General features: G+C 41.9%; 1 protein-coding gene across 2 annotated transcripts in view; it reads left to right on the top strand.

The window, feature by feature from the left end:
• The window catches only part of piezo1 (piezo-type mechanosensitive ion channel component 1), a 94,084-nt gene that overhangs the window by 13,950 nt on the left and 55,302 nt on the right, over positions 1-24,832 (top strand). For both annotated transcript variants that reach the window (XM_058651051.1, XM_058651050.1), the window contains exons 2-6: positions 11,791-11,886; positions 15,287-15,452; positions 16,159-16,300; positions 20,920-21,181; positions 21,654-21,867. In XM_058651051.1, coding sequence (XP_058507034.1) covers positions 11,791-11,886; positions 15,287-15,452; positions 16,159-16,300; positions 20,920-21,181; positions 21,654-21,867 — 880 coding nt within the window. The remainder of the gene's footprint in view (positions 1-11,790; positions 11,887-15,286; positions 15,453-16,158; positions 16,301-20,919; positions 21,182-21,653; positions 21,868-24,832) is intronic.

Raw genomic sequence — 24,832 nt, 5'->3', positions numbered from 1 at the left:
TGCCACCTCTGCCCGTGGATCTGGGTGGGTGTGAGGGAGAAAGTGGGCGGGGCAGAGAGCTGCAGGGGTGGATGTGTTGGACGGTGTAATCCACGTCTCAGTGAGAGCACGGAAGTCCAGGCGTTGCTCTGTAGCAAAGTCAGTATTTACATCAGGTTTCAGGTTGTGTCGCAGTTCAATAGAACTGTGCTGGCAGCCGTCCATGATCTTCCTCTGCTGTGGTCATCATCACCTACACAGAGTCAGACTTTTAAATGGAGACATTTTCCTTTGTGCTTTCCAGTCACTCTTATGACTCCGAGTTCCCTCTGATCACTGGCACAGTGAGCGGGGGCCGGGGGGCCGGGGGGGGGGGGGTCTGCAGTGAGGTCAGTGTTGACATGCACTCAGGGGAACAATGATTGTAACACCAACTAACCCTACCAGTGTGTGGGTGTTAGACAGGCAGAGGAGGAGGAAGAGAAGGAGGAGGAGGAGGAGGAGGAGGAGGTGGAGGTGGGAGGATGATTGTAAAGTATTCGTGTCTGTTTGGCCATTTCTTCATTTTCTTTCCATAAAAACAGGAAAGCTGCTCTGACTGCACCTAACTGCACACACACACACACACGCACACACACACACACACGCACAAACACACACTCACACACACGCACACACTCACACTCACACACACACACAGAGAGCATCGAGCTTCAGTTGTGATGAGTTCCACAGCTGACCTATTGCTTTTTCCAGTGCATGTGCAGTGTGGAATATGAGAGTGTGGAGTGATTGCTGAGTGTTGTAGTTCAGCATGCCCGGGCACTGCCCTGTGGATCTTCAACATAAAAGCAAAACAACTGAGGAATGTGAAAATCCACATTTTCCATGCTGGATCACAGTTTGACTCATTTACTCTGCTGCATCCAGGGCTGTGTTTAAATGACAGAGGGTAGTTTTCTGTAGCTCACAGCTTGGAATACTCATCACTGCACAAAACATGTAACTCACAGTGAAATCATCAACTCATGATTTCTGATTTCATGTTAAAGAAGTGTGTGTAGAGCTTTGATTCACGACTCTGCTCTTAATCTCTCGTCGTATCCTGCGAATGAAAGAAAAACCACTTGTGTTTGCTCTCCACTCCATGTTCCTCTCCTTATTAAAACATTTGCTAGAGTAACACTGCAGGAAGGTCATGAGGCAGAATAAACCAAAACAACCAATATTACTTAATTAATACTTCTGAGATTTTAGCATTTTAGCTCAATTGCATTTTGAGATTTTCCCACTCGTTTTCAAAAACACCGTTTCCGCGTGGACGGAGCGCTTCTGCGGTAAACAAAGGCCGTTTCTCAATATCCATACTTGTGCGTACTTGTGCGTACTTGTGCGTACTTGTGCGTACTTGCGTACTCCCGTACTTGTGAAAACGTCATCAGCCTCAGTCCAAGTTCTGTTCCAATTCTCAAGTAAGCGAACAGCGAGAACGGTTCTCAAACCCGGAAGTGTTCTCGCTCCGCCCATCTTTACCAAGTATGCATCGGAGGTGACTTAAGCGTACTTGCGATGGCCATGTATCCCAGAATACATTTCGGCGGAGCATAGCAGCAGATAATAGAAATATAAATCTGAAATAAATATTTTTCTGTGTCCCAGAACAAAGTTTTAACATCATTTGAGGCGAGAAATTAGTCATATAGAATTCAAACATGTGGTTTGTGTATGAAGATATGACGTATTTATAGTTTGGCAGCGATGTTTGTCGGAGGTGATAAGCTCCGCCTCTGCGGACGCTCGGCGCTCACTGTGCCCGGCACAGAGCAGCGTTACCTCGGCCTGTCCTGATGACATCATGACGTCGCTGTCATTAGATGCTCGGTGTGATCCATAGATTTGTTGTTGACGTGTTATTTTGTTTTTAATGGAAACGTTTTGACCTGACAGTTTGAAGGTTTGTATATTGTTAATGTTTTATTTATTTTAACTTTGGATGTTAGATTTATATTAAAGTCGCACGGTCATTGTATCTGTATTTAAATATAATATGTAGATATGTATAGTATAGTATGTAGAGTAGTATTCAATTCAATTCAATTATATATTATATATATAAGTATATATTTGTAAACGTACATATATGTCATACATATATGTATATATATATATATATATATATATATATATATACATATATATATATATACTACTCTACAATGCTGTAATATATCTATTTTCCACATTGTATTATTTGTATTGTATATTTTAATAGAAATAAATTAATAAATGAAGTTAAATATTTGAAATGTAAAAATAATAACAACATATTTATGCATTTATTAAAAGTATTTCATATGTTCATTTATCAACACCGTAGGTGGCGCTAATGAGGCTGCAGCACTTGGCGCCAGCCACCATTCAAACAGCAGAACAATACATACATACTTGCATACTTGAGTATTGAGAAACAACCACATACTTGTGTACTCCCGTACTTGGCAAGTATATACTCCCAGCGTACTTCTCAAGTATACTGTATACTTCCCAAGTAAGCAAGTACATACTTGCTTACTTGAGTATTGAGAAACGGCCAAAGTCTGTGTGGAAAGAAGCCAACGGGCCATTATCTTCCTGCTGTGCTGCCCTCCTGTGGTTGGAGTGTGGAGTTTGTAAGTGTGGAAGATTGAGATGCCAGACGCAGATATTGGCGTTGTCCTCCATCATTATAGAGTAGTCAACCCAAGGCGCTATTACTTTACTGGCAGCTTTGAGAGGGGGTGTGGTCTGTGATCATTGCTACTCATAACTCTTCCAGTGTGCATATAGCATTAGCATATTACATTATATGCACTTAGGCAAAAATCACTAACTATGATATTTAAAGCAGACTAATGCTGTACATTAGTCATTAAAGGTCATGTCCACTGAGGGATCCACAGCCTAATGGTTTGAAGGTGTTGACTGTGGCTTGTGGCAGACAGAGGGAACATAACTCAGCTCAGATATCCTCTGCCAAACTTAGACCTGGACCTGTCGTGATATTCTGAAACACTATTACCAACGTGACACGCAGTCATGACAATAATGACAATAATGAGAATAATGAGAATAACAGGCGGGAAAGTGTGATCACTGCACGTCACGCTGAATCATTCTGGAGCGACATGAAACACACACAAGCAGACAGACAGGCACGAGGCTGTTAGACAGGCACGAGGCTGATCCTGCTCTGTGATTATAGACTGTGAGAACAGAGGAGGAACCAAGGCTGCCACGCCAACCACTGACCTGCACACACACACACACACACATACACACACACAAACACACACACGCACAAACACACACTCACACACACGCACTGACACACGCATGCACTGACACACACACACGCACGCACTGACACACACACGCACTGACACACACGCATGCACTGACACACACGCACTGACACACGCACACACACACACACACACACACTATCAGGGGCATTTAATGTCAGCACACTATACTAAAAACACGTGTACAGCGTCTCTGTGATGACATCAAACCTCTAACGTGTATATTCATTGACGTTCAATTGACAGATGAGCGTCATGTACGCGTCACGCAGACGCTGCACACGCGTTGTTGTTGCATACGCCTACGTGACGGGTGCGTGACGGGTGTGTGACGGGTGAACTACGTCTCAAATACGTGACATGAAGACCACGCGTGACGTGAAGTACAGTTCTACATGAGCGTACAGACACACACTGTGTAGTGTTTGTGGAAATCAAACAGCGAGGGGTCATTCGTGCCGTGCCACGTGTGAACACAGCGGACGCCTGTGCGCACGCGAACGTGATGTCGAGGTCTATCATGGACTGAACCATCGCTCATGAGGTTCACTGGATCATCAGGACCTGACAGTGATTCCTTTTCTATCTCCACAGATCAGCTGTTACACAGAGTCTCAGGTTCATACGGGATGTTGAGAAGAAAGCAGAACTGACAGATGAATCACAGCTGTCAGGATAGCTGAAATTATTCCCTAAATAAATCATTTAAACAATTTAAAAAAATGAATTAAATGATTATTTAAAATAAATAATTTTGTTTTAATAAAAAGAAATAATTAATAATAATAAATGAAATCATTATTTGTACATTGAGACGAGCGTGCGCACAGGCGTCCGCTGCGTTCACACGTGGCGTGACACTTATCACCCGTCACCACTGTGATACACGTGTCTGTACACACGCGTGTTTTACAGTCTTTATGCAGCGTAGGTCACGCGGTTAAGGCCTTTTAGTGTAGTGTGCTGGTATAAAATGCCCCCATACACACACACACCTGTGACAATGGTGATTGACTCCTCTCCCTTTGCAAGTAGAGGAGTGATTTTTTTTTATTCAACCTCACAAACTAGAAGTCAATCAATTATTGGCGTGGCCAATTAGTATCAGGCATTTTGAAGCACGATCACAATATTCTCATTAATTACAAACGTCCATAGAAATGACTGTGTCATTATTTCTTGCACTCAGCTCATCAGAGGACACTTCTGCTGCATTTCCACCGGCTCTACTCACCACGCCACGGTTTAAGTAGTGTTTCCACTAGTACAGTAACCTGGTACCAGGTACTATTTTTAGTACCTGCTCAGACGAGGTTCCAGAAGCGTGCTGAGTAGGTAACTATGCCATGATTGGTCAGACTGTCAGTCACTCACTGGCCAGAGTGCCGTCACAGGAAGAGACGTCCACACACAAATCAAGCTGAACTGTAGATCAGTTAAAACTACTGAACAATTCTAAACACGTGGGTTAATCTCCAACAACTACAGGAGTCACTCGTGTGTGTGTGTGTGTGGCGTATGTGTCACCGCAGTTTCACTCAGCCGCGCAGTATTGACTCCGCCCACATTAAGTAGGTACTTTTTTGTAGTGGAGAAGCAACCTAATGGTGTCGTGCTGATGTGAGTGGAGCTTGTGGAAATACGCCATTCCAGACCGTTTGCATCATTTATTCATTTTCTATTTAAATTTCATGTAAAAAGTGAGCGTTTTGATCAACATTGAACCTACGTTTGTGTTGGAGTTACAGTCAAATTTGAAAGTTAGACAAAGATCTAAAATGTTTATTTATATTGGTCATCAGCTCGTAGTGATCGGTATCGATATCGGCCCTGAAAAACCAACACTGGTCGACCACCGTCACACACGTCACACACGTCACACACGTCACACACGTCACACACGTCACACACGTCACACACGTCACACACGTCACACACGTCACACACGTCACACACGTCACACGTCACACACGTCACACACGTCACACGTCACACACGTCACACACGTCACACGTCACACGTCACACATGTCACATGTCACACGTCACACACGTCACACACGTCACACACGTCACACACGTCACACGTCACACGTCACACGTCACACACGTCACACACGTCACACGTCACACGTCACACACGTCACACACGCCACACACACGCCAGAGAAAAAGCAGCAAGGTGAGTTTGAATGGTGCACGTCATCATGTCATGCAGACTCCACAGCGTCAATCAAAATCACAATCAGAAGGTATTAATATATTCATATTTTAGTGCATGTCAAATGCAATAACAAAAGAATACAATAAAAAGTAAGAAATAAGAGTAGAATATATACAATATACAGATGTATATGCACATGTGCAGAACATTAGTAGATGGAGAAATGACCATGTTTATATTACTGCCTATTCAAAAACAGAATTAAATACATGCACAGCTAATTTTCTTGGTGCCTCTCATTGACTTTCATTCAATACCAAATATACACAAGGTGTTTGTTGAGTGAAGCTCTTCAGTTGAATGTGTGTGTGTGTGGAGTGACCAGACTGTTCCATCTCACTTAAAGCAGGTTAACCATGTGATGGTTAAGATTGATGTCAGTACAGTTAAACCATCAACTCACATAGTTGATGACAGAGTGGGTTATTTAAGTCCTGTTGATTCTCATTTTTTTAAAGAGTAACTAAATCCCCTCTTCTGAGAACTTTACATCTCACGTTTGAAATAATATTGAATAAAAAGTGACCCTGAGTACTGAAATCCCTGAGCTGATTTGATTTGCTTGGTCACACTTCACCACTCTCTGATATTTTCTATTATTTATTCCATCAGCAAAACTTCTTTTATCATTCAGGCTTTCCTTCCCAGTCACTGTAATTCATCTAATGAACATGAAGAACAACTGTAACACAGATTCAATTGTAACCAATTTATTTATGGCACCATTTATCAGCTTAAACACTCTGAGAGGAGCAATGTCAGGCCGGGCATGTATGGCAAACATGCTATTTGAATATAGAACGGTATTATTTGTCAAACATTGGAATATTCTAAACTCCAGCACATGAGAGCTAGTGAAAGTAATGCAGGGTTCATCACCTTGTGATAACAGATGCATTGTCGGTGGCCCTGATCTTGCGAGGCTGGTTTCCCACTAACAGACAGTAGGGGGAGTGGAGAGGGGAAGCCTCGCGTCACTCTGTGACTCATCAGTGAACAGTTGTTCTGACCAACAGTTGTTCTGACCATCAGTTGTTCTGACCATCAGTTGTTCTGACCTTCAGTTGTTCTGACCTTCAGTTGTTCTGACCAACAGTTGTTCTGACCATCAGTTGTTCTGACCTTCAGTTGTTCTGACCAACAGTTGTTCTGACCAACAGTTGTTCTGACCAACAGTTGTTCTGACCTTCAGTTGTTCTGACCATCAGTTGTTCTGACCTTCAGTTGTTCTGACCAACAGTTGTTCTGACCAACAGTTGTTCTGACCATCAGTTGTTCTGACCTTCAGTTGTTCTGACCAACAGTTGTTCTGACCAACAGTTGTTCTGACCTTCAGTTGTTCTGACCATCAGTTGTTCTGACCTTCAGTTGTTCTGACCAACAGTTGTTCTGACCAACAGTTGTTCTGACCATCAGTTGTTCTGACCTTCAGTTGTTCTGACCTTCAGTTGTTCTGACCTTCAGTTGTTCTGACCAACAGTTGTTCTGACCATCAGTTGTTCTGACCTTCAGTTGTTCTGACCAACAGTTGTTCTGACCAACAGTTGTTCTGACCATCAGTTGTTCTGACCTTCAGTTGTTCTGACCAACAGTTGTTCTGACCAACAGTTGTTCTGACCATCAGTTGTTCTGACCTTCAGTTGTTCTGACCAACAGTTGTTCTGACCAACAGTTGTTCTGACCATCAGTTGTTCTGACCATCAGTTGTTCTGACCTTCAGTTGTTCTGACCATCAGTTGTTCTGACCTTCAGTTGTTCTGACCAACAGTTGTTCTGACCTTCAGTTGTTCTGACCATCAGTTGTTCTGACCATCAGTTGTTCTGACCTTCAGTTGTTCTGACCAACAGTTGTTCTGACCATCAGTTGTTCTGACCTTCAGTTGTTCTGACCAACAGTTGTTCTGACCAACAGTTGTTCTGACCATCAGTTGTTCTGACCTTCAGTTGTTCTGACCAACAGTTGTTCTGACCATCAGTTGTTCTGACCAACAGTTGTTCTGACCATCAGTTGTTCTGACCTTCAGTTGTTCTGACCAACAGTTGTTCTGACCAACAGTTGTTCTGACCTTCAGTTGTTCTGACCAACAGTTGTTCTGACCTTCAGTTGTTCTGACCAACAGTTGTTCTGACCTTCAGTTGTTCTGACCTTCAGTTGTTCTGACCTTCAGTTGTTCTGACCAACAGTTTCTGGGCTTCAGTAGCACATCCGTCACATTATTCATTTATTTATTGAATGAAAGATTTATTTTTAGAACAGAGGTGGAGAGTTTGAATGTAAGGCTGTTCATCAAACGTTACTGTGTTGTTATACTTTATATTGTTTTCACAATATATTTTACAACAGATATGTATGTAATCTGGGGATGAAGATGTATCATGGTCATTGAAAGATGAAGTTGTGTGTGTGCTCAGCAGCAGAGGGTGATGATGACTGTCTGGCTCCTCATATAACGTGTTGTTGTGTGTGTGAATGATGTTTTCCTGAGTGGAAGTGATGCAACATCTCAGTGAACCAGCGAAGAGAGCTGAAAACAACAAATCATGGACACACGTGTTAGAAAAACATGCAGAGCACACTTGAGTGGTGAGGACAGATAGGTGAATCCACACTGTTATCATGTTTATCCACTGACACCATTCTGGGTGTGTTTCATGATTGACAGCAGGGTGGAGCTCCATGACACCAGCTCAGTGTGTGAGTGGGAAACGATGTTGTTACATTGCTATATATTAGGAATGTGCTATTCTAAGAATCATAGCTTTACTAAGAAAGTCACACACACACACACACACACACACACACACACACACTAACTCTTGTTTGCTTATCAGTAAACCATTTTCTCCAGCAGCAGCTGTGGCTCAATAAGAGTGAGTCATCCACTAAACTCCTCCCATCTGAGCATAAACAGTCATTATTGTCTTTGAACTAGACACTGTTGTCTTTTTGCCATTGGTCAAAAAAATCACCATCTTTAGAGATAATGATTAAGGATTTTCAAGTAGAAAATTGCAAAGGCTGCAATTTAAGACCTTTTCCACACGGCAACAGCACAAAAACAGAGGAGTCTGGTGTATTTAGTGAGCAGTGAGCAGCGAGCCGCATCACAAACCCCGCTGCTGTATTTCAGGAGTCTGTGCTCCGCTCGTGGAGGAAGTACTGAACAAATATTTTGAATGAACTGATTGAGCTCTACAAGTCACAGCGTTTTCCTGCAGTGATGAGGACGTACTATTATCGGAGTGGAAACACGGCGAGCTGGGACCACAGGTGGAAAAGGATGCATTGGAGCCATTTTCTTGAACTAAGCAGACACTGTGTGCATTATGCAGCATAAGTCAACATTGTTTTAAAAATGAAAATCATTTCACCTAAATGTCACACACTGAACCTTTAGGACCATATTTAGTATAAACTCAACATGAACTGCACGTAGGGGCTGGGGGCGATATAAGCTTAAAAGTATATCACAATATTCCAGGAAGAATTCATGAATATTCATGAATAGAAATCAATCAGAATTTCAAAATAAAAGCATTTCCTTTGATATGGATAAATATAACAAAAGTATAATAAAAATAAAATCCATAATTCATTATAATCAAGCTCGTAATGATTGTTAAATATAATACATGTCAGAGAGTACAAGGCCTGGTTGGTGTAGTGGTTTGCCTTTGCAGCAAGAAGACCTGTTGGAATGCCGACCTGCATGGAGTTAGCATGTTGTCCCGGTGTGGGTTTTTCTCCGGCTTCCTCCCACAGTCCAAAAACATGCAACATGTGGATAAGGGGAAGTGGTCACTCTAAAGTGACTATAGGTGTCATAGGTGTACTAGACACCATCCTAGGGCTCCTGAGCAATGGGGATTAGGTACCTTGCTCAGCAGTAGCCACATTACTCCAACACTGATGTAGATGTTTAGAGTTCACCTGCTGTGGATGCTGCAGTTTTCCCACACAGGGATCTGATGCTGTGAACACATCTGTCATCTCTCACACTCTCGGTCCACATTTGGTTTCATTTGACCTGGTGTTTACTTGCAGTAGTTGAACATGAAGTTCTTTGTTTAATGTTGCAGAAAACAAAGGAGAGACAAAGAGAGATGGAACAGTAGATCAAAGCTAAGTCCTGCAGTTTTCAGGGCTGGCTTTGTTTAGTCAGGGTTGACCTACAGATTACACCAGTGCAACCTTTGTATTATGTTATATTATATTATAATGAATGACTCTGAGTATGATGGTCACTTAACAATAGTACCTTTGTGTCATGTCTCTGTTATTGTACTCGCTCAGTTTCGGTCAAACCCTCTCCCACTGAGCTTGGTCACACACTCCGACTGTAAACCGACAGTGAGGTTTATATACTTATATACTATACTATATTACACCTTACCTTCATTCTTTCATTCTTTCATTCTTTCATTTGAAACTATTGTTAATAGACAGGCGTGTTTTTGCCTCATCTCATCGTTTCAGTGATAAAAATCTTTCGGCCGTATTCTCGGTGCATCCTTAAATATACTAACTTTATTGGCAAGAACAATACAACCGTAATAGTGACGTATTTGATAGTGTGACTTATATACATATTTATATATAAATATTTGTTTAATGTTTTTCTCACATTCTTATACATCATTCATATTATATACATATTTCTTTAATGTTTTTTTAATATTCTTATACATATTTTTATTATATACATATTTGTTTTATGTTTTTCTGACACTTTTATACATATTTCATATTATATACATATTTGTTTTATGTTTTTCTGACACTTTTATACATATTTTATATTATATACATATTTGTTTAATGTTTTTCTGACATTCTTATACATATTTATTATATACATATTTGTTTAATGTTTTTCTGATATAAAATAATCATAACATTTGTAATATAAAATACATATTTCATATGATATACATATTTGTTTGACAAGTGTAAATGTGTTTAATTAGCATTGACTCCAGAGTTAAATGACTGGATACTTCATGCTTCAGCTCAGATTAGCATGAGTGGAAACACTGGACCGTTGTGAGCTTGTTCGATTCCTCTTTTTCTTTTTTTCTTTTGTTTGTTAAACCTGTCGTGTCCATTACCTTGGACATGTCCATGCTTGACCTCATGTCTTGTAGTGTCGGGACAGATTTGCTGTGCGCAGGGTGAGTCTGTGATACTCGGCCTGCAGTATTTTTATTTATTTGTTATATGATTATGTGGTGTGGGCAACCGGACTGGACAGGGGGACAGGGAGTGGACAGACAAGGGGAGTGAGTGGGAGGGAGAGAGAGAGAGAGAAAGGGAGGGAGGGAGTTAGGGAGAGATGGACACGGATATCAATAATTGTGTATAGGTTAGTAACATTAAACAGTTGAGATTAAATAATTAAATAATTAAATAATTGAAATTATTAAGACGGGCAGACGCCCGAGCCAGACCAGGGCGGATCCCCCAAACAGAGGCAGGGCCAGAGGTCCAAGGACTCGCCACATCCGACCCCGCTGTGCCCTGGCAAGAGGCCCCAGCAAACATCCAGGAGTGCTGACGCCCACCGTTGACCCCCGTCGGGTAGACAGTCCACCGCCCACCACTGCACCTCCAGGGAGGAGTGTCATGATGGGCCGCAGCTATGCCACCCGGACACCCCCCCAGACCGAGCGAAGGGGACCAGTTCCCCCACGTCCACAGCCGTCTCCACCCAGACCACCAGCCCCAACATGCTGCACCGCTGCGACCCCATCATGTGATAGTCCCCCTCCCTGAGTGATTCTTTCATGTCTATATCATATATATATATAGTTTATATGAGTCACACATGCTTCCATTCCTTCTGCCGTGTCTTGAGTCCAGAACTCATGGCACGTCATGGAGACGCCAAAACTAGTTCAGCTCAGGAAATGACCTCAGTGTTCTGTGGGAGAAGTTCACCATGCACCACTGTGTTTTCAGCACATGGCTGTCTGTCTGCCTGTCTGTGTGCTACTAATTATACTGGGACTCGGTATAAAGCCTATGAAAACACAGATTTTAGCCCTGCATATGCTGTGTTATCAATGTTTGCTATTTTATTTCACAGCACATCCTTTGCTGCCTCCATCACTGAATTCAAATGGATTCTTTTCTCACTCATTCACTCACTCACTCACTCACTCACACATACGTACTAACACACACATGCAGATACAGACAGGAATAACTGTGAATGATTGCTGTACTGTTTTGTTTGATGTGTTACAGCTTGTCTGTTGCGGTTCAACATCCTGTCCCTGGTTTACTTCTTCTTCCTTCTACTGTTGCCATGGTTCCTGAGTCCCAACAAACACACAATTAGAGGTAAGTCCTTCCGTCTGTGCATAGTCGATTTCTGAATTGTACACTCACTGGTTTCCCGCCCAGACTGGTTTGTGACATTATTACAATTACTGTAAAGACAACAGTACAAATATGATGTGATATGAGTTTCTGTTGTAGAGAGGATTTGATCCTGACAGGAACAAACATCTGTAACTGGTTAATGAAGAACTTATTAGTTATTATATTATTGACATGTTGGTGTTCAAACTTAATCCATGTTCATTAGCAGGAAATGGTGCCTACAATTGTTAATTAAAACCCTGTCACATTAATATGCACATTTGCAAACATGTAAATAAAAACTAAAGTCGGTTCCAGAAAATAAAGTTCACTTATGGAGAGTCATTTTAAGTGAATGTTGTGTGAGGATTTCATTTTTACATGACACGAATGCCTCATTTGCATTATTTTGTATCTACTCTATCAAGTAATTTATGTAAGTCAGCTAAAAAATAATAATAATAAAACTCAATTTCACCTAAATATTGTAAAATAATGTTCATTTAGGTTTTATAATGTTGGTTTGCTCAGGAAGGTTTATGTACAGTATACCATGTACAGTATGTACAGTATACCATGTACAGTATGTACAATATGTGCAGTATACCATGTACAGTATGTACAGTATACCATGTACAGTATACCATGTACAGTATGTGCAGTATTCCATGTACAGTATGTACAATATGTGCAGTATACCATGTACAGTATGTGCAGTATTCCATGTACAGTATGTACAATATGTGCAGTATTCCATGTACAGTATGTACAGTACACCATGTACAGTATGTGCAGTATACCATGTACAGTATGTGCAGTACACCATGTACAGTATGTGCAGTATTCCATGTACAGTATGTACAGTATGTGCAGTATTCCATGTACAGTATGTGCAGTATGCCATGTACAGTATGTACAATATGTGCAGTATACCATGTACAGTATGTACAGTATACCATGTACAGTATGTGCAGTATACCATGTACAGTATGAGCAGTATATCATGTACAGTATGTGCAGTATACCATGTACAGTATGTACAGTATGTGCAGTATACCATGTACAGTATGTGCAGTATACCATGTACAGTATGTACAGTAAACTCCTGAATGAAACATTCCCACCAAGAACACACCCTTCCTTGTGTGTGTGTGTGTGTGTGTGTGTTGCAGTAGCTCCAGCCTCAGTTGGACTAAAGTCAGTGATGCCAGTCTTGTCTTTGTGATGACACTCTTTAATGTCTAGAGAGGCTTTCATTTTACTGGGAGTGTAGTTAAAGTTAATGGGCGGGGGGAGTTCCCCCAAATGGAAAACCTTCTTGCCTGCCAAGACGCTCACACGTGCGCGCTCACACGTGCGCGCGCACACGCCGGCTCACACACTAGAAAGCTGTGCAAACGGAGCAGAGGAAAAACTTTGAGCAGCTAATGAGAAGCAGCTCTGCTAGAAGCTCATCTCATGTTTCCAAATATTCATTTATGGTCTTGTACACTTCTACATCATATACAACACAAGACTCCATTACTCGGATACTTAAAGCTGCATTGTTGATTGTTGAGTTAGTCCCGAGGCTTCACAGTGTATGGTTCCCAGTCTGGATGTAGTCTATATGTGGTCCCTAGTCTGGTCCTGGTCTGGATATGGTTCCTATTCTAACTTTATTATCTTTATTAACATCACATTTGTCATTTGTCATTAAAGAGTAGCTTAACACCTGGTCTGAGGCTAACTCCACTCAATGCCTGATTTTGATCATCTACAAAAAGTGGGCAGGGAGTTATCAGGGAGTTATCAGTGAGTGGCAGGAGGGGAAGGAGGGGTGACTGAGCACCGCAGGGGGCGGGATCATAATTCAAATACTTTACACAAAACTACCAAGAGGTCCTGATGGGATCAGTTTCAGGCTCCTCAAATCCTGCACGGTTCAGATGTGCAGGATTATGAGGTCATCTTCAACATGAGCCTGAAACTGGGGAGAGTAGCACAGATATGGAAGACCTCCTGTGTGGTACCTCTGCCAAAAACACCGCACCCCAAGAATCTCAACAGCTCCACGGACATTCCACCTGATGGAGATCCTGGAGCGACTGGTGATGACACTGTCATCTACCTTACCTCTGTAAGACCTTCTATGACTCAGTGGTGGCATCAGCCGTCTCTTTTGGAGAGGTCTGCTGGGGCAGCAGCATCTCAGCTGCAGACAGACTGTCCTTGGATGTGCCCTTGACTCAGTGGAGGTGGTGGGAGAGAGGAGCACTGTGCAGCTCCTTCAGTAACAGACTGAAACGTCCTAAATGTCTGAGTGTTATCGCAGGTCGTTCCTCCCTGTGCTGCTCTCATCCCACGTGCTCAATACTGTCGTGTGATGTGTGACAAATGATTTCAGTGCAATATACATGTATAATATCCCATGTTCAATCTTTGTTTCTAATGTAAAAGACCATACTGTATATATTCTGAAAACTGTCTATAATGAACATTCATTATTATTATTTAGAAACTTTTTATAGTCTTATTGTTAATATCTTTCTATAGTGTACATTCTTGGAAATGCATCTTTATTATTTATTATCTTTATCTTAGACACAAGTACTAGATAGCCATCACAACGTCGTCCAGATCATTGGTCTGACAATTTGTAAATATGAAATAAAATCTAAAAATATATATATATATATATATATAAAATAAATAAAATAAATGTATTTGTTTTATTTAAACATTTTTTTCAATATTTATTTTGAAATATTTAACTAAAATACTACACTGGAAAATAGACCAAAGCTCTTTGGCTGGTGGTTCGTCCACATGGGTGAACAAAGCAACAGGGCCAAGGCAGACAGTTCCATATACAGTACACGATGTACTGTGAACACAAACATGCTGTTTAATGTTGTATTTGCTGGAAACACTGATGCTGCATCCTACATGACGACATGTCACATAAAAAGCAAATGCTTGTTTGTGGGAGGACACAACAGCCAGGCAAACAGAAATTAGAAGCTGAATGGGCGACATGGCGGGGAACTATACTGGAAGGCAGCACAGTGAGGGTAATGATGAGGGTAATGATGAGGGTAATGATGAGGGGCACGTTTGTGGGCAGAAGAAGACGAGATGACTAGGAAATGGCGGGAAGAGCTGAGGACAAGTGCTCATCAGTAATGGAACAGACAGACAGTGCGAGTGCCTGGCAGTTTGACAGGAGGGATAATGCACATATGTTATATTATGTAACAACGAGCTGTCGTCATTACACCCAATATAAGGACTTTTGTTTGGAAATGACTGATTCTCTCACCCCCTCACATGTGTGAGTGTCAGGGAAACTGTCTGAATGATTGAGCTCCGCCCTCTTTCTCTTTCCTTTGTCTTTCAGGTCACACGGGTCGTTTTATCCAGTCAGTTTTCTGCACCAGTCTGCTCTTTGTTCTGGTTCATATCTGCTTTCAGACGGTGCTGTTCACGTACCCTCCTCTCAACTTTAGTATAGGTGACAACTGTTCACAATGGGACGCCATAACCAGACACATAGGAGTGTCCAGGTATGTCATTCATGTCGTTGCACATTTACCGTGTCTGTAGTCACTCATATTTGCCACATGACACTATTCATGTATTCTACTGACAGACCATCAACAACACACTTATGCACAATATAGATGTTAGATATGAAACCATTTCAGCTTGGGGATGGGGCTACACATTTAATGACCTGGGGCCTCTGAGCATCAAGTCTGGTCAGGAGGGGCCAGCCAAGGGCCACAAAACAAACTTTATCACCATATTCAGTCATGAATGCATTAATAATATTTCACATCATTTAAAACGTTTATTTTCGATATGGAACATTATGTATTTCACAATAAAAACATTTATTTATAATAAGTATACATATTAAAAACCTTAAAACTACTTCAGTGAACCAGTGTTGTACAGAATAATACATGAAAGACATATAATATCATGAGGTAATAAATGGCATAAAAAACCTAATAAAATAAAAGACATAAAACAAAAAAAGAAAACTATAAAATAGTGTCAAAGGCCTTGATAATGAATGGCAGCTCAACTTTGAGACCTCTGCTGTAAATAGTCATTTGTTCAAAATCCACAAACAATAACACAAAGGAAAATCAGCACAAACTCATCACAGGCCACCATGGTCCATCTTTCCCTTCTGCATCTACTACAGGTCAAATGTTTGACCTCCGGTGACCTTTTCACACGGTGGATGTCTGTGTGTTGCAGGCTTCCCCTGGATGATCCTTGGAATGTGGCCCGCCTTCTGTGTCCAGATCTGGGTGTGTGTGTGGTTGCCATGGTAACAGTCGTCCTCTGCAAAAGATTGGTCAGGAACAGAGAAATGGTGGCTGCTGCCAATATTACATCGGTAAGTTTTGTGTGTGTTATCTTTATTATTTGTATCTTTCCCAGAGACACGAGCTAACCCCGTAACCACGCATCCACCATCCCCTCCAAAAAGTGCTTCGGGGGGCAGTTTGCCGACTCTCTTTCTCTTTCATGATATCATGACAAGTATTTCAACTTAAGCACTATTAGCATGACCATGATTTCACATCTTTGTGGGATTTGTAATGAAAAGAACAATTCATGTAGCCCCGCCCAGATTGTTTCCATCGTGGTCAAGTTTACTTTGGTACAGTCCTGGGTCAGGCTCGTGTTTCAACTGGGAACAGAACCTTTACTTGGAGGCAGAGTGTGCGATGTGCCCGATGGTCATGTCAGCAAGATACATAGCATGAACGTTGTAACAACAACAAACAACAACAACGAACAGACAACAACACAACAAACAGCAATGGAGGACATCCAGCAGCTGTTTTTTGTTGTCAGGCTTTGTATGAGAACAGACTGTTGGCGTGGAAGAAACACCGGTCGCTGGTGGGTCTAATTCCAGCCGTACCTTCACTCTCGTACCGAAAAATTTAACGTTTTTTAAAGTAATCCCAATCGCACAAAAAATGAGCTTCTTCAGAATAGCGCCACCTATCTCACATCTTATCATTGAAGCTTGTGTGTGACGTGTTCATCAATCATTGTCACGGTGATGGTTTCGAGCCAAAATATGCAGAAAATATCCATGCAACCTAATAAATACAAAAAGTGTGAAGTGAGTGGGACAGAGATTTAGAGGACATCGAAAGTTGAAGGACAAAGTACAGTGGAAGTAGACCTGTGCTGTTCACCATGGAGAAATCTAGTTTATGTGCAATCCACGAGAAAACTCACTCAATTCCATTATAATCGTATTGCATTTGCATTAAATATCATATTAGTTTCTGGAGCTACCTGAGCATGACAGACTGAAAGTGGTTGTAGGTGATACTGAGAACAAGCAGAGTTAGGATTCAAATGGGCAGGCAAAAAAAAACCAGAGCAAAGAAATACCAAAGAGTAAAAACTGAAATTGGCAAGAGGTGAGGAGGTTTGGCCAAAGCACAACACCATGATGTAAGACAACATTCTTGCAAGGAGGTCATGATCAGACTGGAGCACACATGAGTAATACGTTAGGAGGAGAGAACACAGAGGCCTTTATAAACTGCAGCATTCGTTAATTGTTCATTCAAATGAAATAATGAAGGTATGTAAGGAGTCAGACGGTCATTTTCCACCAATGTATCCATCACATGAGGGTCATGGGGGGACGTTTGCATATGATACAAATACAGAGACAAACCATTCAACGTCACACTCACACCTACAGTCACCTTTCAGTGTCCAATTAACCTGTATGTTTCTGGACATTGGGAGGAAGTCAGAGTACCCGGAGAAAACCTGCACGCACATGGGGAGAAGATGCAGACTTTACACAGAACCACGGTTGAACCAGGATTCAAACCCATGACCTTCTTGCTGTGAGGCAACAATGCTAGTCGTTGGCTTGTACCGGAGGTCTCATACACATATATATGTATATATATACATATATACATATATGTGTGTGTATATATATACATATATGTGTGTGTATATATATATGTATACAGTATATATACATATACATATATATATATATATATATATATATATATACATATATATGTGTATATATAGAAGTGCCCTTGTTGAGTGCCCTCATATTTGCAAGTCGTTTGCTTGCTTCATTTCTGTGTCTCCACAATGGCGCTGGTCTTTGGAAATCTGAGTGACTACAAACACACAGTATGAAAGTACATATCTCTAACAGCATACACACCCACACTGCTATCTCTAACTCTATTGCTGTATGACTCAATGCTCAGATGTGATTATTATTATCATTTCTTTATTTTATAGACTGTAATTAATCTTCAAACTCCCCTGTCTCTCACTCTGAACTGTGTCTGTCTTTTACCTTTTAACTTTCCTTATTTTCTGTCTCCAAGGCAACTGTCCAAACAAACAGTAGAGTGATGTAGTCTCTCTCTTTCCTGAGACAGTGGAATCTGAGTGAAAGACATATTCCAGTACAAGCTCTGACAGATTTGTGTGCTTTCAGGTTTGATCTGTGTGTTGATGAGTGTGTCCAACACCTGTAGAGACCTACCTACCATATCTACCTACCTACCTACCTACTGTAGCTACCTACCTACCATATCTACCTACCTACCTACCTACCTACCTACCTACCTACCTACCTACCGTACCTACCTACCACATCTATCTACCTACCATACCTACCTACCTACCTACCATATCTATCTATCTATCTACCTACCTACCTACCTACCTACCTACCTACCTACCTACTGTAGCTACCTACCTACCTACCTACCATACCTACCTACCACATCTATCTACCTACCATACCTACCATACCTACCTACCTACCTACCTACCTACCGTACCTACCTACCACATCTATCTACCTACCATACCTACCTACCTACCTACCATATCTATCTATCTATCTACCTACCTACCTACCTACCTACCTACTGTAGCTACCTACCTACCTACCTACCATACCTACCTACCACATCTATCTACCTACCATACCTACCATACCTACCTACCTACCTACCTACCTACCTACCTACCACATCTATCTACCTACCATACCTACCTACCTACCGTACCTACCTACCTACCTACCACATCTATCTACCTACCATACCTACCATACCTACCTACCTACCTACCTACCTACCTACCATATCTACCTACCATACCTACCTACCTGCCTACCTACCTACCTACCATACCTACCTACCACATCTATCTACCTACCTACCTACCTACCTGCCCCATTAACCTAATCTGTATGTTTTTGGACTGTATACGGAAACTACCCAGAAAACACCACACACTCACGGGGAGAACATACAAAACCCACACAGCCCTCGGTCAAACTAGGGTTTGAACAGGTGACCTTGTTGCTGTAAGGCAACAATGCAAGCCACTACTACACTGCATGTCCCTAAATGATTTGCCATATGACATAATTCCATATGACCTCTCTGTGACTTCATTCTTGCAGTACTCACAGCAGTCAAGTCAAAGGATGAGCATGTTTGCTGTGACAGTTAGAAACATCTTTGCCACCTGTTGCTACATATCACCACTCTTCTGTTGTGTTGTTATTACTGTGCATACAATTAGGAGGAAGGTTTCTATATTTAGATATTTTATCTAAACATTCAGTAACTGAAATGGCACAGTGTGTTTCTGTGTGTGTTCAGTGTACCGTAACATCTCTGGGTAGCAGCCTTGTCCCACACAGTAGACATACACTTACTGTGTAATAAGCAGTGTGTAAGTGAGCAGGGGCCCTATAAAACTTCCTATTCACTTAAACATAGGCTTAAACACTATAAACATTTACATATGCAATAAACGAGAGCTCTGCATCCCCCCATGAATCAGATTTTATAGTAAACATACAGGAGGAGAGTACAGTGACATCTGTGTCTATACAGCTACTCTCAGAGATTCTCCAGAGATGTGAGTGGAGTGCTCTACGTATGAACACAAATGTCCCCTAAAGTAGCTCTGGACATTCTCCTGTCAGCTCCATAGTCAAATCTCTGGGTTATGTCTCAGTGAGCTCATGTGAAATAATCCACAGGGGATGAATGGATGACTATCCTCTTGCCTTTGACCCTCCAGCATTTTTCTCCTGCCGTTGTGAAAACTTGAAATTTTGTGTTGAAGATTGACCAAGAAGGAACTGCAGATTAGAATCCAGAAGGATTAAGGAACATGGAAAGAATAAGGATGAGAAATAAAAATAACAAGATGCCGAGAGTAGGCTATTTTTATTGTCAAAGTCAGTTGCTCTTATTTTGAAAGCCAGGTGGTGCTATGTGTCCATTGAATTTAAATAAAATAATGTTATATTACATTTTGTTGTAGCAGCTATTCTTGTAAAATGTACATTTTTACTAGTTGTTCTTAGAAAATAAAACATGTGTTTTATGTTATCTCTTGTTATTCTTATCAGACAATAAACCCCAGCAAATGTACGTTATGTTTCATTTAGTAGTTATTCTTATTGTCTTTATATTAAATAAAATGTTTGTGTTATTTTTGGTTGCAGTAGTGTTCCTATACTGTGCAGCCAAAAACAAAAGAGACATGGAGGATCCTTGCATGAAACGGCAGACTGGACTTTATTTTCTTCATACACAATAGTCACCACTTCCTTTCAACCTGGCTTACAAAATAAGAGCCACTGACTTTGGCTTTTTGCTAATTCTTATATAAAACTTATGCAATAACAATACCAATAAAAAATAGATTACAATTGGAATCTTGTGCAATAAAATACGCATTTTTATATGTTATTTTTAGTGTCAGTATTCATCGTCCAACTGTCATTAGTGGTAACAGGAAGTAGTTACACTTTTGCACATGTGCAGAACAAATCCAGTTCAACATACAGTATGATAAGTGGGTAATGTGGTTATCACCCGATTATCATATGTAAACAACAAAGTTCATGTGTGTGTGACTTTTCTCTCATTTAGTAATTCTGACTTTCATTTTGTCCGTTTCTCACCTTAGCTAGACAATGACTCAACAGATAAACTCTCCGATGATGATGAGGATGATGAGGATGATGAGGAGGAGGAGGAGGTGGCAGTGGAGGAAGAGACATCAGGAGATGAAGAAGATGAAGAGAGGTCACTGTCTGGTGACCCTGATGAAGAAGAGGTTTCCACAGCAACCAGAGCAAAGCAGATGGCCGAGCGTCTGAAGACCATGGTTCGGAAAGTCCTGCGGGACCTGGGGAGGATCGTAGCAATCATACTGCTGGCTTTGGCTGGTACGGTTTGTGTCACATTAACCTAGCGTTACCGGGGCCTCTCAGGTTTCAGCAGCGTGAGCACATACTGACTGTCCATGGGAGGTCTGTCAGGGAATTCATTAAAGTTAGTGTGGGATTCATTAAATTAAAAACCCATTCTGTTTATGGATGTTTGTTACAGCTGGTATCTTACATCCAACAAGCAGACACACACACACACACACTAAAAAATGATTATGGTAATAAAAATAATAAAAGTGCATAGACATATAATGATTCAAAAAATATACCCTAGCACTGTATTTCTTAGTTCCACGAGATCTGACATCTTGTACTGCTAACATTAGACAGATGTTTTCAAATGAAATTTTGAATCCAGTTTGTATCAATAGGTTGAATTGAATTGAAAACTATCCAGTCAGTCAGTTTTTAGTGAGCGTCTCTCTGTGTTATTAATATCTGTCTGAGCTTTCCTCTCTTCTCGTTGCAGGCATCACACTACCCTCTGCCTTCTCGGCCATCTACTTCCTGCTTTTCATTGGCGTGTGCACGTGGTGGGCGTACCACCTTCCCATCAGTAACTTGGGTTTCAACGCACTGTGTGTGATGGTGGGCTTCTTCACTGCTGGCCACTTGGTTTGTCTGTACCTGTACCAGAGTCTGCTGGCTCAGGCCCTGTTCCCCCCACACAGTCTCTGGGCCAGGTAAGACTGTGGACATGTGTCCTCATAGACCTACACCTTAACACATACACATACACAGATTGGTACATTTTTTACACTTTACATGCACTACGCTAGCACTATGGTAATTGTAAGAATTTGTAATAGGAATGCCATAACTCCACAATAATTACCAATAGTGGATCTCATCATTGACACAAATTCAGCCATTAAGATAAACAACAGTGGTCCTATCCAATGCTAAGGTTCACATCTTCCATCATCATCATCCAAGAAAGGACGGTAGGGCCCACTGGCTCATAATCCATCCCAGAGTGTCTTACTAAGCAAGAATGAAGATGCATGATGTTTTCTGTTGTTGTCGCTGTGTTGCAGTTGTTTTTTTTATATCCGTTTGTGTTTTATTTGTTGTTGTGTTTTCCTATTTGTAGTGGTAATTTGCACTTCAGGGCCACCGTAGATAACTCCAAAATTCACAGAGATTGGTTGACCACTACATTGTCAAATTAAGTACATTCAGTTGGAGAAAGAAAAGATGCACTCGAATGTGAAACATGGAAGTTTAGAAAAAAAAGCATACAGGATGTAGGCAGATGTAATTCAAGTAAACTAAATTATATTTATTTACAATTTATTTACATGTGTGCAGGGAAGGATGGGGTACGGAGGTGGATGGAGAAAGGGTGAAGGGGTCAGCAGATGTGGAGTGCTCTTTTTCTAGCACCATCTGTCCTGCTGCATCTCCTTCAGAAAAGTTCAAATCTGTGGAGCAGTCCGTGGTGGACACAGTCTTCCCTGTCTGAGACTGGCTGCCTTATCTCCACAGATCTCAGTTAAACTTGATCCTCTTCTGGTTAAGTGGCATTGGCAGGTCCCTTGGCGGTCAAATGCTTCCTCAATTTGCATTTCCCAGCCCATGTCATGGCTCCATGAGAGAAGAAGACCAGATCTGTCTGATAAGTCTGTCTATTACTTGGGCTCCACCTCTCCACCTCTCCCATACTTGTCTTGACTGTCCACTGAGGATAGGTCTGTGAATGAGTGTTGTCCCAGTTGATGGGTCATGGGACTGGTAGAAGATTTATTCTTCTCTGAAGATTATGGCCAAATCAAGGACCATCATGAACAGAAGGATGAGGTATAGGTAAGCTCTGGGAGGACAGTGGGCTGGTCTTTAACAGTTTTGCAGCAGAGGGGGAGGATGAGTCTTTGTTGTTCAAGGCTAATCCTTCTCCAGTCATTTGCTTTTCACATTTTGCCTTCACATGTTTTGTCTTCACTTTAGCTTTTACCTTCTGACGCTTCTCCTTTTTAGTCTTGCCGGACAGAGTCTTTGATGAAGCCTTGTTTGAGGGTTTAACTGGCACAGCACTACTTATAGGAACTGCAGCTTCAGTTGCCTCAGAGCCAGATGGATGTTTTGAGGAGAGGGGAGGTGTTTCAGTGAGTGAAGGGATTTCATCCATCGGTTCATCTCTGACAGGAGTTGCATCACCTCTGTCTGCTGACTGATGTGAGGGCTCTGGTTTGTCTCCAGTCTTTTTCTTTTTTAATTTCTTTTTTTTCATGATTTTACTACAGAACTCGGTCCTTGATGAGGAAGAACATGTGGGGTAGTGAGAGAGAGCACCTATCTTTTCTTTCCCTCCTCTTCCACTCCTCTGGGGGGAATCATGTTTCGATAATGGGGACATGTCCCTCTCTCTGTCTCTTCTGCTCCGGGATCTGTGATTTAGTGAAGGATATTGGTTGTTGTATTCTTTGTAGTATTTTTTGCACCAGTCAGGGTTCTCATTTTCCCATTGGAGATACCTTTCTCTCTCCCAGCACTCCTCACCTTCAGAACGTAGTCCCTTTTGTTTATATGGTGGTAATTGCCAAATAAGTGGCCTCTGTCCACTAGGGCTGCAGCTCCAGTAGCCATCAGGGGAACGAGATCGTGACCTCAATCGGTATGGTCCTGCTCCTTCTGCTTCCTTCCAGCCTCTGCTCAAATAGGGTGATTCAGAGGGCTGATACACGTAAGACTTTGAATGGGAAAGGGATCTTTTCTCTACACCATAGGAGTGTAAATGGGAGTGAGATTGACTGGGGCTGTAAGAGTAAGTCCTCGATCTGGATCTGGAGCAAGTGTGAGTATGCTTGGATTGAGAGGGACTGTACGATGGGGACCTAGAATAAGACCATTTAGTTCTATTTGGTGTGTTTCTGAACTCTATAAGTTCATTGTGGAAGGCTCTAGTCAATTCATCTCCTTTAGATGTAGCTATGTCCTGTCTGTGCCACTGTTTGTAGAAATCTTTAGAGAGGGGAGGCTGAGAAACAAATGGGAGGAGACAGGTTTGAGGGGGCTGAATACCAGGAGCAACCCAGGGATGGTTGTGGCCTGGTGGTCCAGGGGCATACATTGGCGAGGGCTGGTAACCAATAGTAGAAGGAGTGATAATCCCAGGACCAGAGATGTACGGAGGGGGGTATGGGTGTTGTGGTGGGGGCAGGTATAGACATGAAGATGGGTATACTGGAGGAGCAGGTGCAGGAGGTGGAGCCATCTGGTGCATTCTTTTATCTCTATTGAACTTCTTCCAGTGTCTGCCTTTACCTCTGTGACAATGGTGGGGTCTTGACTGGTGACCTGATATAGGATTCGACCTTGGAGGTGGTGGATGGAAGCTAACAGGTAAACGGTAGCTGTGTGAGGTTCCTTCAGGTCCTGCTGTCTTGCTGGGGGAGTGCGTAGGAGAGTGGTGGTCAGCAACAGTTACGTGAGCAGGAGACGGAGCAGCAACGGTGATAATAGCAGGAGTAGATGCAGGGGGCTGGACCTGTGCTTGAGCTACAGTGGCGGGCACACTTGGAGTGTGTGGATGAATAACATTGTCCAGCAATAGGTCGTGTTGTTTTGAGGGCAGAATACTGATTGACTGAGAGTGTGATGGCGGCAGGGCTGCATGTTGGACCTGCTTTTGTGTGTGTTTAGTGCATT

Source organism: Solea solea, chromosome 15 (genome assembly GCF_958295425.1).
Source record: "Solea solea chromosome 15, fSolSol10.1, whole genome shotgun sequence".
NCBI lineage: Eukaryota > Metazoa > Chordata > Actinopteri > Pleuronectiformes > Soleidae > Solea > Solea solea.
This window is presented reverse-complemented; position numbering and strand designations above follow the sequence as displayed.